Consider the following 17,621-nt stretch of genomic DNA (forward strand, 5'->3'; position numbering starts at 1 on the left):
CCTGTATGTCTTCTTTGGAGAAATGTCTGTTTAGGTCTTTTGCCTGTTTTTTGATTGGGTTGTTTTTGTGTTTGTTTTTGTTTTGATACAGAGCTGCATGAGCTGTTTGTATATTTTGGAGATTAATCCCTTGTCGGTCACATCATTTGCAAATATTTTCTCCCATTCTGAGGGTTGTCTTTTCATTTTGCTTATGGTTTCCTTTGCTGTGCAAAAGCTTTTGAGTTTAATCAGGTCCCATTTGTTTATTTTTGTTTTTATTTTCATTACTCTAGGAGGTGGATCCAAAAAGATATTGCTGCGATTTATGTCAAAGAGTGTTCTGCCTATGTTTTCCTCTACGAGTTTTATAGCAGGCATTTCCTTTTGCCATCTAAGTCGCTCTTGCACTGTTGTGGTCAGATACAAGGGATGTCATGAATAATTAGTAATCTATAATAGTTAAATCAATCATCTGCAAATATTGGTTTTTTTTTTTAAAGAAATCAGACTCTACTTACCGTAATGCCACCCTCACTCATTTGAACCATGCTCTAAAGGGGTCACCCGTACTCCTGTGCGTTGTGGTGGGGAGAAATGTCTGAGAATTACTGCGCTAGATGTCTAACTTCTCTTTGATGGTTCTATCAAAGAAGGGCAGAGTATACACTCAGATCTGTCCAGGGACTTGAACCAGTTATGCTTTGGTCAAAGAAAAGACTGAAGCGCTTGACTGCAACTGTGTTGAGTGATTTTGGCAGATTTCATTCATTCTTGCTAGTTATAGGCTGTGCTAACACAATTAAAACAGAGATGACTAGATTGGTGAAGGGCCATTGTCTTCCAGAAGGTTCAGGGAGTTTTAAAGGGTCAGGATTTTGCGAGCAAACATCTAGTCTGGAGATGCCCTTGGAAATGTTTAAAGCCTTCCAAACCAGATGAGAATGATTGGAGTTCCCCCTCTGCCACCGGTTCACCTGGGCTCTTGTTTTCACTCTAATACAGAGACTGGCTCCTTTTCCTAGTTCCCTGCCACCAGCTTTGCTTTCTTAGAAGATGGAGAAGCAATGAGTGATCTACTATGCATCATCTACTGATTTATTTTTCATGCAGTGTGGTTCATGCTCCCAGTAAATGTTTTCATTTTCCAACAAGAAAAAAGTAGCCGGTTCCCTCAGTAAATGTTACTTGTATATTAGTTGGGCACTTTTGGTTTATTAATGAGTGTAATCATGAAAGTGCAGGTTGTTGAAAAGAATCAGTGTTGTTTTTATTTAAGGCATAGCAGGAATGGTACAATGCCTGTGAATGCATCATTGTCACTGAAGGCCTGACTGGTCCAAACTTGCCTCTGATTGGTTTAAATCCAATAGGTCCAAGCACTTCATAAAAATGTCTTTGTCAGCCTGGTTTTGCTTCCAAACCTATTCATCTCTGTCAGTTTTTAATATTAGTACCAGGCTCCTGGCCACAGTCCATTAGTACTGTACTTAATTGCTCATGTTACAGATGATCACCAATATAAAAAGCATTAACGTTTCCCCATCGAAAGACTGCTGCTACGTAGATGTCTCCAACTCAGCAAAGCTTATGAAGTGTGGTTATTCTGGACATTTCTTGTTCAGGATTTATCGATAAAGTTACTGTAGATTATAATGCAAAGAAAAATGCCTACCTCCTTCTGTGCAGGACACTTCTCAGTGGAACATTTTCTTTCTCGTTCAACTCTTCGTTGAAGATGTCCCGAATAACTTTCTTTTATCGGTAAAGGAACAGAAAGGAAAATGGTTACTTTAGTGCAATTCTCTTAGCTTGATTTTCTGGAATAGTAATTCACTTTAAAGACTGTTTTCACATGCAGATTTCTTTTCTTTTCTTTTCTTTTCTTTTTTTTTTTTTTTAAAAAGTTTTTTAAGCACATGCAAGGGGGAAAAAAATCTTTACACAGAATACCAGATTACTGGTTTTAATTTTTCGGAATAAATTACATGGTCTGTGTCTGTGGAGCACATGAAATTGTTACTAGGGATTTTTAAAGGAGCATTAAGGCAAAAGTACTTTATGATGTGCTTTTCTGAATATTTAGAAAATCATAAACAAATGCATTTGTTTGTGGGGGAAATGAACAATTATGCCTCATCTTCTTATGTACTTAATGCCGCCCAATTTCAAAGTCTACCCTCTTGCTTTTCCCACAAGCATTCCTGGGGTGAGACTGTCATGCCGCCTGGCTGAGGCGTTTTCCTGGGCAGTGACTTGGGGTGAGCTGCACCCGAGCCCCATGCATTTGGGCAGAACCCGAGTGATAGTCAGAGATGGACCTTCGGCCTTTTTCTCCCTGAAGGTGGAAGGCCGTGTGTGAGAGGTTCACGTTTTAAATAAGATAAGTATGTGCTGTAAGGTCAATGCCAAACATACATCAGGTTCTAAGGGACTCAGCCAGTCATAACTGGGGGATGCCAAGGGGGAGTAAGGTGAGCTACAGCTCTGTTCACGTCCAGCACAAGACTTGGTGCATTCCTGCTCATTTTGACATCCTCGGAGTTAATCAGGACACAGTTCAGGAGGCCACAGGCAGGGTACACGGATTTCAGGGATCCTTTAGCAATCCTCTAGACCAGTGTTGCTCCAATGAGGTTCTTCTGGCCCATCTGTGCTCTGTGAATGGGGCAGCTGTGCATAAGCACTGATACACTTACATGGCAGTTTGCCAGAATAATTTTTTGTCTGTTGAATTTTTTTTAAACGGGGGCTTGCATTTTGTATGTCTTTTAAAATTTCCCATTTTCCTGTTAGTTCCTTTTTATGGTATTTTACAAAAGTATCAGTCAGCAACAGGCAGGAAATTTAGGAGACTAGTCCCTCTCACCAGGTCACCGGAGAAGCAGTGCTCCACACCGGTGGTCACAAACTCAGATGTTGATGGGGGCAGGCAGCATGGGTGAGCAGAGGGGTGGCCAGGCTGGAAGGTGCAAAACACACAGCCGGGCGCGAGAGAGGCCCAGTAGGCTCAGCGACACTTACTGCCTTAGAAGGATACAGTCTCAGTGCGTCCAGACTTTCCATGTTCTGGAGATAATTTTTATGTGAAATCACCCAGCTTACAAATACGGGCTCCAATATTTCTGAAAATATTTTATGTAAACTAAACTAAACACGCCTGTGGGCTGCTGTGTTCCACGAGGACTGAACTGTCTCTGGCATCGGGCTATAATCCAGTCTCTGCTTAACCGCCCTGCAGTGGGAAGGCAACGAGGAAGCACCACGGTTGAAGGCACTCTTCATCTGTACACTCTTCCCCGTACTGAACAACATACCTGTGGCTTCCCATTGACTCTACCTTGCCTTTGGGGGCTGACTCATTCCACATGCTCTTTTTTTCTCGGTGATGGGCCTCCAAACACTTGGCAAAGCTCCTCTCTCCAAGTCTTCCTAATCCATTCATTCAAGCCTCAGAGCACGATATATGGACTTTCACCACAGTCTGGCTTGCTCTCATGTAAATGCCTCCCATTTGTGTCACTTAGAAGACCCAAAGCTATTCCAGATGTGGCATATAGTATTTCTTGGGATGTGTGGGCAGTGTCAGTCTATCAACAGAGCCTAAGATTACTTTTGAAATGGGTGGCCAGTTTCTTTTTCTTGGGTAGGATAGATTTGCCTTTTGATTGACTGCCTTTTTCCTTTGCTGCTGCCCTCAAGAGCCAGTTGGTGTTTTTTGAACGTCTACCGAGAATAGGGCTGGCAAAAACTGAGGAGGTGCCCATGCTACCACATTCATGGCAGAGACTGCTAAGGGCACATGATGCTGCTTCCCGAGAACCCAGGCTCAGCTTCACAGTTCTTCTCAATATGGCACCCAGAGGCACTACTACCAACTCATTAGAACTGGGAGGTGCCTGTGACCCTATCTTTTTTTATTTTCTTTTCCTAGAATTTGCTTTCTTTTTATTTTTTTAAAATTTTTTGTTTATTTTTTTGAATTTAATTTTTTTATACAGCAGGTTCTTGTTAGTTATCTATTTTATACATATTGGTGTATACATGTCAATCCCAATCCCCCAATTCATCCCACCACCACCACCACCACCACCAACAACAACCCCGCTTTCCCCCCTTGGTGTCCATACATTTGTTCTCTACCTCTGTGTCTCTGTGTCTGCCTTGCACACCCGTTCATCCGTACCATTTTTCTGGATTCCACATATATGCGTTAATATATGATATTTGTTTTTCTTTTTCTGACTTCATTCTGTATAAGTCTCTAGGTCCATCCATATCTCTGAAAATGACCCAATTTCGTTCCTTTTTATGGCTGAGTAATATTCCATTGTATATATGTACCACGTCTTCTTTATCCATTCGTCTGTCGATGGGCGTTTAGGTTGCTTCCATGACCTGGCTATCGTAAACAGTGCTGCAGTGGACACTGGGGTACGTGTGTCTTTTTGAATTATGGTTTTCTCTGGGTGTGTGCCCAGCAGTGGGATGGCTGGGTGTGGCCCTATCTTATGTGATCCGACTCATAGTACATGCATACATGAAAGAGAGTTCAATATTTAAGGCTATAAAAGCCTTAGGTAAGGAAGTAATAGATACAAATAATAAGTTCAACAGATATCAAAGAAAGAAGAGAGAATTTCCAAATGGAATAAGCAAAGTCTTCCAGCGGGGGGGATCTAGAATTTGAACTGGATCTTTTTTTATTGGAGTGGAGTTGATTTACAGTGTTGTGTTAGTTTCAGGTGTACAGCAAAGTGATTCATTTATACATATACATATATTCATTCTTTTCTCATATAGGTTATCACGGAATATTGAGTAGAGTTCCCTGTGCTCTACGGCGGGTCCTCGGTGGTTATCTACCTTATATATAGTAGCGTGTGTACGTTAATCCCAAGCTCCTGATTTACCCCTCCCCGCCATATTTCCCCTTTGGTGACCATAAGTGGTTTTTGATATCTGTAAGTCTGTTTCTGTTTTGTAAATAAGTTCATTTTTTATCATTTTTAAAAATTAGATTCCACATGTGCGTGATGTTCTAGATTTGTCTTTCTCTGACTTAACTTCACTCAGTATGACAATCTCTAGATCCATCCAGGTTGCTGTAAATGGCATTATTTTGTTCTTTTTTATGGCAATATATATACAATATTCCATTGTGTATATGTCCCACATCTTCTTTATCCATTCCTCTGTTGATGGACATTTAGGTTGCTTCCATGTCTTGGCTATTGTAAATAGTGCTGCAGTGAACACTGAGGTGCATGTATCATTTTGAATTATGGTTGCCTCAGGGTATATGCCCAGTAGTGGGATTGCTGGATCATATGGTAGTTCTATTTGTAGTTTTTTTAAGGAACCTCCATACTGTTCTCCATAGTGGTTGTACCAATTTATGAACTGGACCTTAAAGAGATTAGGTTAGAACCTGAGATGGATCATCATACACTGCCTAAAATAATTCAGTTGTAGAACTCAGAAACAGTAAAGAAATTATATTTGAGGGCAAGGACCTTGTGGTATTGCTTCCCTTGAGACTCCCCAGTGCACCCAGGACTGCGTCGTGAACATACCAGGGACTCAGGAATTAGGGGTTGAATGAATTAAATTAAATCCAAACAAAAAGGGCAGGTTTCTCTAGGAAATGTGTACAAAGAGGTGGCGAATGAGTTGGTAGAGGGGCAGTCAGGAGAGGTCTACGGCTGAATTTCCATATTGGATACACCAAAGGCAGGTATTATAGTTTATCCTCTCAGTGTCTGTTCAGTCTCTTGCCTTGAGGTCCAATGGGTTAGACCGTGCCCCAGCCTCACCCATGGTGGGGTCGACCACTCTATGGACTTGCATCTCCTTTGTAAACATTGTCTTGGTAATGGGGACTCTGGCCAGCGGGTACTCTGTTGGTAACGCTTCTGTAATACTGCCACCCAGGTGCTCTCATCTCCCTTTTCCCCACACCCACAGAAGGCCACCTGGCCCTTATCAGCAACCAGCAACCCCCAAAGTCTAACACAAGATGTTGAGATTTAGGTAGACTACATAAGGTACTGCTGCTGGTCTTCCAGTGATACCCCATCAGGCTTGTTCTTATAAGGCACCTAAGGCACCTGAACTGGGTGGATGTAAGCACCCTATGCCGGGAGCAGCTTCTCATCTGTAAAGAATGTCTCCTCAAAGGACAGTCAGGTAATTTCATAAGCAAGAGCCTCCCTCCGTATCACTCAGCATGCCTAAAATGCTCTGATAACTTTCCAATGCCTGGATTTTTCAAGAAACTTTTAAAAAGGAAAACAGAACCCCAGCCAGGCCCTGGAGTAGAAAAACTGGTTTCTGTTTAAAAAAAAATAAACAACAGCCTTTGAAAAATCTCTATTTAAAAATTCTTAAATTTGCCTCTAAATGCAAGTTGTAATTAATAGAAGTTGGAGTTTACACTGTTGAGTGTAAAAACACCCTCAGGCACAAGCTAATCAAGTGTGTATGTCATGCTGTAAACTACAGCAAGTTCTTTGTTTGACCCAAAAAAGGCTTTGCCAAACAGCAGTTTCTTCTTTGTCGAGCTCCCTTATTGTCTCATTTTTGTTTTCTTCCCACTCCCCCTACCCCAACCCCCTTTGAACCTTGCTATAGTATTTAAGAAACTTTGCAGGTTCCATGTTTTATTGATAGTTTTCATCCAGCCTGAATTTAAATTTGAGAATAGATTAGGTGTCTTAGCCCTTTTTCTTTTTGATAAATAACAAGAGGTTTCTACTTATGATTTTCTGTCCTCAGGGCTTTATCATTAAGATTAAATAACTGTATTCTCAAGCATGCCACTGCACAAACATCTTTTCAATTATGTGAGTAACAGATGCCTTCACAAAGGAACTATTGAAAATTCAGAAAGCATGTTTCCAAAAAAGAAAGGAAAAAAAAAAAGTATCAGATGACAGAAGAATGTAATTGTTTACCATTAAAAATATATCCTTAACTCTTCCACTGAAATCCTCTTGGAACATTTTGGTTTTGTGCGAGTTATTACAAAGTTTGATCAAAGTGATACATGTTTGGGGGAATGGTTGAACATTTCACAAGCTCTGGGATGTGTGGTGTCTCACGTGGGACTTGAATGCGACAGTTGTTTGTGCTTTTACATATGGACCCTTCATGTTGGGGGTGCACATCACGTTGAAAACACTGTAGTTGTATTTGTCTATTATTCTTGAAATGATGTTCATCTTCCCTTGAAAGAGATCCAGAAGAACACCCAGAAGTTTCTCTCCACCCCCCTCCTCTAACCCTGGCTCCCACAGCCCATGTATTCAGTTCAGGGGCCTGTCATCCTGGAGCTGCGTCTCTCACGCTGACCCTCCTTCTTGGGAGTCAAGCCACCGTCCTTCAAGCCAGGGATCCCAGCACCTTTCTTTCCTCGCTTTGCTGAGTTAGGGTCACAGTTACTCCACGACTATGGGCCTCAGAAACAACTCTCCCACAGCTGGGGCAAATGGAGAAAATTAGTGCCTTCAGATGGTTTTCTTGTTCATCTTCTGCTTGCCCTTGAGTAGGTAATGAAGCCCCTAGTGAGCTGATCATTTTCCCAAGGCAGAGATTTTCTGAAGACGAGTGGCCATGGATAATGGGCCACATGCCTCTTAGGTATCTTAGAGTAGAATGCAAATGACGCTCTTGATACCTACTTCCTTTTTAAAGAGCTCTGTACAGTTTACCGTTGGTAGCTCATGGGCAAGCTACGTCTTTTACACAGAACCCATGTTGCGTTCGCCCACCATTTTCTTGGCTCAGGTGGGTCCTGCCGCTGGCTTATCCTCCGTGGCCTGCGTGTCGGCATGGCACCTCCCTCCGTGGTTCGGTGCTCAGAGCTTTGAGAGCACATCTTCGTCCGTCAGAAGCTCACACTGAACTCCTCTTTCTCAGCTCTCTTTGTGACCGATATTTTTTCTGCTCCCCTGAAACGTACACCATAAACTGGTGGAGATCTTCATCTGGAGCCCACATTTTTTCTTAGATGGATCCTGGCTTTTAAAAGAACAGGAAAAAAGAGGCATAATGGCCGTTATACTCAACCAGTGTTGTGCCCGCTGAGCAAACATCCTCACCGCTCCGCACGTTCACACAGCAGCACATTTGTGTATCTGGCTTTTGTTTTGGTACGTACCCCCACCCCCGCCCCGCAAATGCTCTTTAGACATTTTAGAGTGATGGTGCGGTACCTTGAGCTGGAGGTGAACAGTATGTGAGATTAGAACTTTCCATGTTTCTTGGAACCTTAACAAGTGTGTGTACTTCATCTTCAAAAAAGAAAAACATACCTTCTATTCGCTCCATATTTGGTGAAAGAGTGCTTCCCCACACTTCACAGCGAGGTTATATATTTTCAGTTTCTGGCTGAGAAGGGAAATGTCTGGCCAAACCTTAGAATTTATCGACCCTGGAATCAACCTGGAGGTAATAATAACTCCATTTGGGATCAGAGCAGGTCTGAAGCCCCAGTGGAACCGATATGTCATTTCTTTTCTAATGCCACGATAAACCCTGATAGTTAAAAGAATAGTAGTAGCATTTTTGCCCTGATATGCACTCCAACTTCATTCCCTCTGCCTCTAAAATATTCTGCTCCAAAGGCAGCAGTAGAAATCTGGGCCTGGAATAATTGTTGACTGGTTTGATAGCATCAAAGTGCCTAGGAAGTAACTAGGGTACGTCTGAGGTTCAAATACAACCCCAAAGATTTGCCACTATGCCGCGGAGCAACTACTGAGCCCGCGTGCCACAACTAATGAAGCCCGCCTGCCTGGGGCCAGTGCTCTGCAACAAGAGAAGCCACAGCAATGAGAAGCCCGCGCACAGCCACGAGAACCCGACACGGCCAAAAATAAATAAATTAATTAATTAATTTTAAAAAAAAGATTTGCCACTTCTTCCAACTCTTCAGACTGAATCAGTCCTAGACATTCTTATAATATCATTTTTCAGAGCTCTATAAATACATGGATTCTCATTTCTCCTCTTAAGCACTGTTGGCTAAATGTTTTGGCCCCCAAATTCAGTCATTCCATGAAAGCATTAGTCAATACAGGAGACATTAGTGGTTACTCGTTCTGATGAGATTTGACATTATTTTTCCTCTGTCTATGGGGAGGGGAGGGGAATGTTGCCTAATAAAGATGAAGGGTCTTTTCTTCTTTTGTATGAAATGCAAATGATGAGGACATGTGCAATATTCATTTCTTGAATATGAGGCTGCTGCTTTTTGTTGAGAAAGAGAGGCAAGCCCCTGGAGGATTTCAGAATTTGTAAATATAAAATTATCTGCCTTCGTGTTTAAAAAAATAATAAAAGGGAGAAAGAGTTGGCAGGTTGCCAGATTACTTGCATTACAGTAATAGATTTGCTGACCCTTGACTTCTGCTGAAGAGAAATGTATTGAATTTTTCATAATATCAGATGAGGCAGATCTAAAAACCTAGTATACTGAGCACCATTATTTAACTTGAGATTTAACAAAGCAGAAATCTTTTCAAACCAGCAGTTTCTTGTATGATGATAATTTAGTGGCTCAGACGCTAATAAAGCAAGGTTATAATGCCGCTGATTTGTTAATTTTAACTTGGGTTGATTTTAAGTTGTCTTTATTTAAGAAAAAAAAAAGGAGAAGGAGAAAAAAATCTTGCTTTTCACAGTGACTGAATTTAGTAAGAATCTCCGTGATAGAAAAAGGCTCCCCTACTGTTTCTGCTTTGGGGTGGAAAATGTTATTCTTGTATTATTCCTAGGGAAAAATAAAATCTCATGCTGCTACAATTCTTATGCCTATGGAAAGATGTTATTTTTTAATACGTGATGGCTTACCTATTTCAGATCCATTAATGGCATCGTAAATGAGCATTTTGCTAATCTGAAATGTGAAATCTGGATAATAGTAAAGGCCCATTTATCTGCCTAGCTTTCAGTCCTCAGACTACATTAGATTGGGGGGTGGGGTGGGAGGGGGAATTTCTCTGGATTTTCTAATGAATATATTGCTTCTCTTCTCTATTACTTCCATCCACCAGAAACCCAAACCACATTCTTAGAGTTGCAGCCCATTGAAAATATTTCTCCTGTGTAATGAGTTCTTAGGGGCTGGGGTGCATTTTTGCTTTTATCTGTACAGTTTAGAGGCTGATTAAATCTTTGTTGTAAGGTGCAGTCATGTTGCATTATACTAAATTCTTTATACAATGCTTGCTGCATTGGGCAGTGTTGACCTTATGCTGGCTAACCTGTTTTCAATGGTATCGCATGTACGTTAAACGTTTAAATGTTCAGAAAACTATAATAGCTTTCGTCCTCTGTACTGTGTAAAAACTTCTAATAATCAGATGATAAGATCATATCCTGTGGGGTAATTGTGTTGTACCATGACAGGATAACTGAAAAAACATTCAGTGAAAATCGTACCAAACGGAAATCACTATATGAACAGCGATTGTTTGTGTGCCGGGTGAGAAGAGCTCTGCTCTTCAGGGCTTAGCTGGTCATATTTCTACTTGTTTCCTTTTAGCTGCTGCCTTTCTTGTTTTATTTCGGGAGCCTTTATTCCCTGAGCCACTATAATTATCTTTCAGTGATTTAGAAGGGAAAAAAAACACTCACTTGACCTTTACACACACACACACACACACACTCACACACACACACACTCCCTCTGGAAGCCTTGAACAAGCAGGGTTTGTGTTTGGATTCAGTTTTACCTTAGTCATGCCTCTTTCCAGATACAAGAAACATTTAATTCCAGATTTCCTGCTTCTGGCTTTAGGCCTTTGACCAGCAAAGTGAAATGTATTTTTTACTGCTGTCAGCCAGCCAGCTGCTGAGCTGAGTGAAGGGAAGGAAAAAAAAAAAAAAAAAAAATGAAGGAAAGGGAAAAAAAAAAAAAAAGAAAGAAATGAAATAGAAGTGTTGCCCTGCTTCTTGAACTTGCAAAATTGTGCGAGGAAATTAAAATCTCCTTAGCACCCGTCTAGAAAGCTGGGTTGGCCCAGGACTATCAGGACCTGAGGTGAGGGGTCCTCACCTTGGGTGTCTCTCCCACCCACTTCTCTGCTTCATCTCACCCCCTTCCCCACACTCAGAGGTAATGCTGTCATCCTTAGTGAAGGGAGTCCCTCCCTCACGGGTGCCACCATCTCAATTAGAGAGTGGAGTTTGGGGGGAGGGTGGTACCAACAAACAATAACCATTGGAATACCCAGACTTCAGTGCTCCTTGGGTTCCCATGGCAACCAAACAAAAGTAAAACAAACCTATCTGTCCTAACAATAAAAATATGTTTTCATTAAAGTCCATTTAACATATTTTTCCTAATTTAAAATATTCAATGCATTTTGTTCCCGGACAAAAATCGCCAACCTGCCACTGCTGAAGGCGATAAAGTCCCTGGCGGAACCATATGCAGATGGAAGCAACTGGGGGGGATGCTGGGGACGTTACAGATGAGACGGAATACATTCAAGTATGAACAAGATGACTTTTTTCTCTCTTCTGCTTAGTGATGCTTTTTATTATATAAACATTAACTGTAATATTACAGTGGGAAGCAGGTATTTGGCAGCCATATATTATTTTAGTAAGTCTACATAGAGAGAACAGTTTCCAGTTTTAGCAGCTGTAACATGCTTAAACTCAGTTTGTAATGGGATCTGAAGATAACTGTTCCCCATGGGCTGTGCTGATCTTCAGGGCTGGCCCACTGCCAGACGCAGGGCTCCAAACTATTATTCACGCCTTCTTGCACATACCTTGCCCGAGCATGCTCAGTAATGACTTGTGTTTCTAATTGCTATAAATTGAGATTTGATTTTCCCATAATTAACTTGGTATTTTATTAAAGAGTGAAATACCATGATCACAAATGTCCCCACGTCTGTACTCAAAACCCCGAACAGTTGTGTACGCTTAAGTAGTTGAGATCCAAATTGCATAGTTAGAAACCAGTTTTAGGATAGCTAACAAATATCCAAGCCAGAGAAGTTTTTGCCTGGGAGTCTTAGTTTAAAAATAATTACGGTTCCCAATATTTGAACAGATTTATGTTGTTTATAAGCCAAGTACATTTTCTTCATTGAGTCAACTTGTCTTATTTAAAACAAATTATGTTTGCTGTATTAAAGTTCATATTTTTAAGGCTGAGTCTTGTATTAATCCCACAGTGAGTCATTAATCATACCAAATGCATTATAAAAACTTTAATCACTGAAGTTGAAACTGAGATTGTAATGCAATCCATCCCGTTTAATTACATCAGCTATTTTTCCCTTTCAGATCAAGCGCTACGTCGCAAAGGGAAAACAGATTAAAACAAGAGCTGTTTGATGTTTCTCTTTTTAGAGCAATTTTATGTACTTTGTTGAAAAAGTTATATAATTAAAATGCTTGAATTTTTCAGCCCTCTGATTTCTGTGGCTTGAACGTTCTGTCTGCCTTCCTTCTCTCTGGCGCCCTCTTTAACTTGGCACCCCAAAACAGAGCTTCTCATATTGGAGGCACCTACCCCCCTAAGAGCTCTGGATAAGACAGCCGTCGCTCCGCTGGGCTGCGCTTCCCTCCTGTAACCTCTTTAAGTGTCTGGTCTGTATTTTGACATGAACGAATGCAAACTTGGGAGACAGGCAGAACTAGGTTCAAATTCCACATCTAACAAATGGGGTGACTCGGGCAAATTATTTAGCCTTTTTGGGCCTCAGTTGCCTCATCTGTTGAAAAGGGAATAATAATAACAACAACAATAATAGTAAATACTCCATAAGGATGTTGTGGACATTACGTGAAATAACCTATATAATGTACCTAGGGCATCACCTGGCACATACTAGTACTTGATTAGAATGTAAGCCTCCGGGGCTTTGAGTATCCTGCTCGCTGCTGTATCTTGGTGCCTAGAACACTGCCTGACACATAGTTAGTGCTCAATAAACAGCTGTTGGCAGAATGATAAATGAACGGCAGCTAGCATTATAGGTGCTATTATTGTGATGTTGTTATCAGCATTTAGCCGGGTCCCACGGGCAGTGATAATGATGTGACTTTGGATGTGTCCACTGGTATCCTCAGTGTACAGCTTTGCAAAACAAGAAAGAGGTCTTGCAAAGAAAGCAGTGTGTAAGCTACCAGGTGCTGGTTTTGACCGGGGAAGATGAAGTCACTCGATAAATTGCCTGTATTGAGACGAGAAAGTAAACCCCCATAGCATCGACACTACTGGAATTGCCTGCCCTGACCGATCCTCTCTTCTGATACCCTTGTAGATTAATCCTGCCGTATGAAAGGTTTATTAAAGGAGAGGAAGATAAGCCCCTGCCTCCAATCAAACCTCGAAAACAGGAGAACAATTCACAGGAAAACGAGAATAAAACAAAAGTATCAGGAGCCAAACGCATCAAACACGAAATCTCTAAGAGCAAGAAAGAAAAAGAGAATGCCCCGAAGCCCCAGGATGCATCAGAGGTGAGTCGGGCTCCTCCACAGAAATACCTCTGTGAGGTTGGTCCTGCCTCGGGGTCTCCTGGAGCCCTGCATCCATAGCTGCATCCCTGCCAGAGACAACACCAGACTAAGAAACCTAATCATCTACACTTCACCGTTCCCTGAGTAGTGGGCCTTTCGGGGCAGCACATGGATTGAATGGGATAGGCCAAGAATAGGACCTAGAAGGAAGCAAACACTCTGGAGAAAACTGAGAGCAGGCCCGACTTTGAGATAGAAGGAGCCAGAGCTTCAGCTCTTAAAGCCAAGGGACTCCCATGTGAAAGATGTGGCTTCTTTGCCATTTCACAGCCAGCCTGTCTGAGGAGTTGGCGTGACTTTAAAACACACATTGTGGGATCTGCTGTGTCTCTGCAGGACTGTCCTAAAAACTTCAGAGACTTGTTTGCCTCCATTAATTGATCTCTGTGCACCAGACTTGGGTTAAGACCAATTTAGAAACATCTTAAGGACGTATTATTTATAGGGGAATTTTGAAATGGTTCCTCTGAAACCATGATTATCTGTCTTGTTAACAGGTAGTTTCTGAGCCTTTAAAAACAGGCCCCAGCTACCCACAGACCCCAACAGCTCTCCGGTAGAAGCCGTTACTATCATCGTCCAGACAGTCATGGGGGATGAGCTGGGCTCTGTTTCAAGATGAATAATAAAAAACTCTGCCGCCCATTAAAAAACAAAACACAAAAAACCAAACCAGACCAAACCAAAAAAACCTTAGCAGCCACATTTGAAGACAGCATGTTCTAAGATTCAACCCCAGAGGGAACTTCGGTGCTGATATTAAACACCCCCTAAAAATCAGGTTTATAATGAACACATAAGAGACTCTCGGGCTTCCCTGGTGGCGCAGTGGTTGAGAGTCCGCCTGCCGATGCGGGGGACACGGGTTCGTGCCCCGGTCCGGGAAGATCCCACATGCCGCAGAGCGGCTGGGCCCGGGAGCCATGGCCGCTGAGCCTGCGCGTCCGGAGCCTGTGCTCCGCAACGGGAGAGGCCACGGCAGTGAGAGGCCCGTGTACCACAAAAAAAAAAAAAAGAGACTCTCTAATTAAACACCAGCTTAAAACACACACACCAGCCTCCTAACTAGAAATTAACTTACCCAACTGACTCCTGTGTAAGAAGATAATATTAATACCAAGAAGAGAAATTTGCTTTAATTTTTGTTTCATAATTATGTTAAGCTCTAATAATTAAAAGGGGGGGGATGATGCAGAGATTTCTAAACATCTGCAAGCTTGCAACATAAATGGCCAAAAGCAAGGAAATTCCAAGTTAAGGCTTACATTCCATTCTCCCTTTATCCTGTTGGTCTGGTGATTTATTATAGGGCTTGGGATCAGTGAGTTCTATTAGATACCATATGTACAGCATTGCCAAAGCACCAGGGGACAAACTGAGGACCAAGAGGCCAGCTGGCCTTTGAATGGCTCCACTCTGGGCGTGAGAATTGAAAGGGCTGCTTTGTGAGTTGGGGGAGGACTCCTCAAGCCATCGCCCTGAGCCCGTCAGCTTGGGAGGCGGCCACTGTCAGGAGTAGAGCCCGGTGCCCTGCAGTCCACAGAAACCCTGAAAGCCTTAAGGCTCCCCCTTTCCTAGAGGCCCCCACAGGTTCCCTGCAGGAACTGTAAGTATCTAAGTGACCAAGGTCATTAGGATCAGGTTATCTAAACTACCTGGAATCCCACACCCTCTCTCCAAGGTTGACCCAGAGATAAGAATTAGATAAGAATTGCTCCCCGCCTCCTACACAGACCCATGTTATGTATCTATAACAAGTCTATTTCTCTCTATATATATGGAAATATACTTGCTATATATATTTCTATACATAGCAAGTATATTTCTTCTCACTGTGTGTTTGGGGTTTGAATTTTATTGTTGTTGTTATTATTGTCATTGTTTTTAATTTGGAGATAGGAGGGCTTAAAAAGCCCTTCTAGTCAAACCCACTGTCTTCAAGTAATCAGATTATAAGCTGTGTGGTGGGAAGGTACCAGTTAATATACTATGGCAGATCGTAAAATGCCATCCTACAAAAAGGGTCCTTTACTTTTTTTTTTTCCTACCTAGCTTTCAGTGACCTCCTATTGGTCTGGTGATTTATTATAGGGCTTGGGATCAGTGAGTTCTATTAGATACCATATGTACAGCATTGCCAAAGCACCAGGGGACAAACTGAGGACCAAGAGGCCAGCTGGCCTTTGAATGGCTCCACTCTGGGCGTGAGAATTGAAAGGGCTGCTTTGTGAGTTGGGGGAGGACTCCTCAAGCCATCGCCCTGAGCCCGTCAGCTTGGGAGGCGGCCACTGTCAGGAGTAGAGCCCGGTGCCCTGCAGTCCACAGAAACCCTGAAAGCCTTAAGGCTCCCCCTTTCCTAGAGGCCCCCACAGGTTCCCTGCAGGAACTGTAAGTATCTAAGTGACCAAGGTCATTAGGATCAGGTTATCTAAACTACCTGGAATCCCACACCCTCTCTCCAAGGTTGACCCAGAGATAAGAATTAGATAAGAATTGCTCCCCGCCTCCTACACAGACCCATGTTATGTATCTATAACAAGTCTATTTCTCTCTATATATATGGAAATATACTTGCTATATATATTTCTATACATAGCAAGTATATTTCTTCTCACTGTGTGTTTGGGGTTTGAATTTTATTGTTGTTGTTATTATTGTCATTGTTTTTAATTTGGAGATAGGAGGGCTTAAAAAGCCCTTCTAGTCAAACCCACTGTCTTCAAGTAATCAGATTATAAGCTGTGTGGTGGGAAGGTACCAGTTAATATACTACGGCAAATCGTAAAATGCCATCCTACAAAAAGGGTCCTTTACTTTTTTTTTTTTCCTACCTAGCTTTCAGTGACCTCCTAAACCTGTTTACAACCAAAAACCTAGAACTGCATGTAACTGAAGGCCTAGGTCATAGAGATAGCAGTGGGGCTGAGACTCCTCCACAGCCCCATCAGGAACTAACGTTTAAATGCAATATGCCTTTTTCCCTAGCCGTAGTCATTTTTCTATATTTTCATGTGATGTATAAGCTCACGAGACCAATGATGACTGTTACTGTAGAACAAGTAATGCTATTTGTACTGGAAAAGGCAGCTATTAGTACAAAAACAAAGAAAGGAAAAGAATGATGATAAGCATCCCTGCAAGACAGGGATATCTTGAAGTGGATTTAAGGAGAAATATCTATGAAATGGGTATACGGTTCCTTAAAATGTTTGTTCCTATGAATGCCCACACCAGTATCCTCAGTCTTGCCCAAAGATGCTAAAGTGGTAGACACTTCTTTCCTTAACAGAGAAGAAAAATATTCAAGGGATGAGGTGGGGGGAGGGGGGGAAGCCCATCTCATTATAACCGTTTTGTGACTGTTCTCCACCAAGACACATCAGGGCAGAATGACTGAAGTTTTGAAAGAACTTGCCAGTCCCCCTGGGTCACAGATGGAAAGTTAAGATGACCTTCTAGGGCCAAAGTCTGCACAGCTACGTAATGCAATGAATGAGTCGAATTGTGCCCACAACTTCTGTCAGTAGGGACACATAAAGACCATCCATCTCATTGACTACAACTTACTTCAGTGAACAGAGAAGCTGTATGTGTTGTGGCCATTCACTGCTTGAATTGTGACAATTTCATTTTCAGCTTTAATGGAAATGTAGTTTGCTACAGCCTAGAAGGGCTGCGGGGGTCTTCCTGTCCCTCAGGTAGACAGGCTGACGTTGCATCTGCCTAATTTTTCAATATTTTAGCTTTATCTGCATGTCATATGGCACTGGGTAGAAATTATTAACACTTAAGCATTGCTAATTTAACGCATCATACTGAACACGTTAGGACAGGATTTGCTTTCTCGAAGAAAAAAACAAGGGGTTTTAGTAAGTTTGTTGTTGACACGGGGTTGGAGTTTTGAAAGAGAGATTCTAAAAAAATCTTTCTCCAAAGTGTCATAAACCGCAACATGTAATTTAAAACTCATTTGGATAATTGACTGATGTGACAAGAAAACAACCTCAGAATTAAACTGTATATTAGAAATCAAGGAGTGATATGATTGTATACCGGCAGCACATGATACTTGGCTGTTGTGATAGGTATCT

At 41.9% G+C, this 17,621-nt stretch overlaps 1 protein-coding gene across 3 annotated transcripts in view; it reads left to right on the forward strand.

Annotated features, from left to right (window-relative positions):
- Positions 1 to 17,621, forward strand: part of ARID5B (AT-rich interaction domain 5B) — a 190,342-nt gene that overhangs the window by 166,461 nt on the left and 6,260 nt on the right. For all 3 annotated transcript variants that reach the window (XM_024115632.3, XM_024115633.3, XM_007114329.4), the window contains one exon: positions 13,272 to 13,470. In XM_024115632.3, coding sequence (XP_023971400.1) covers positions 13,272 to 13,470 — 199 coding nt within the window. The remainder of the gene's footprint in view (positions 1 to 13,271; positions 13,471 to 17,621) is intronic.

This window comes from Physeter macrocephalus, chromosome 20 (assembly GCF_002837175.3).
Source record: "Physeter macrocephalus isolate SW-GA chromosome 20, ASM283717v5, whole genome shotgun sequence".
NCBI lineage: Eukaryota > Metazoa > Chordata > Mammalia > Artiodactyla > Physeteridae > Physeter > Physeter macrocephalus.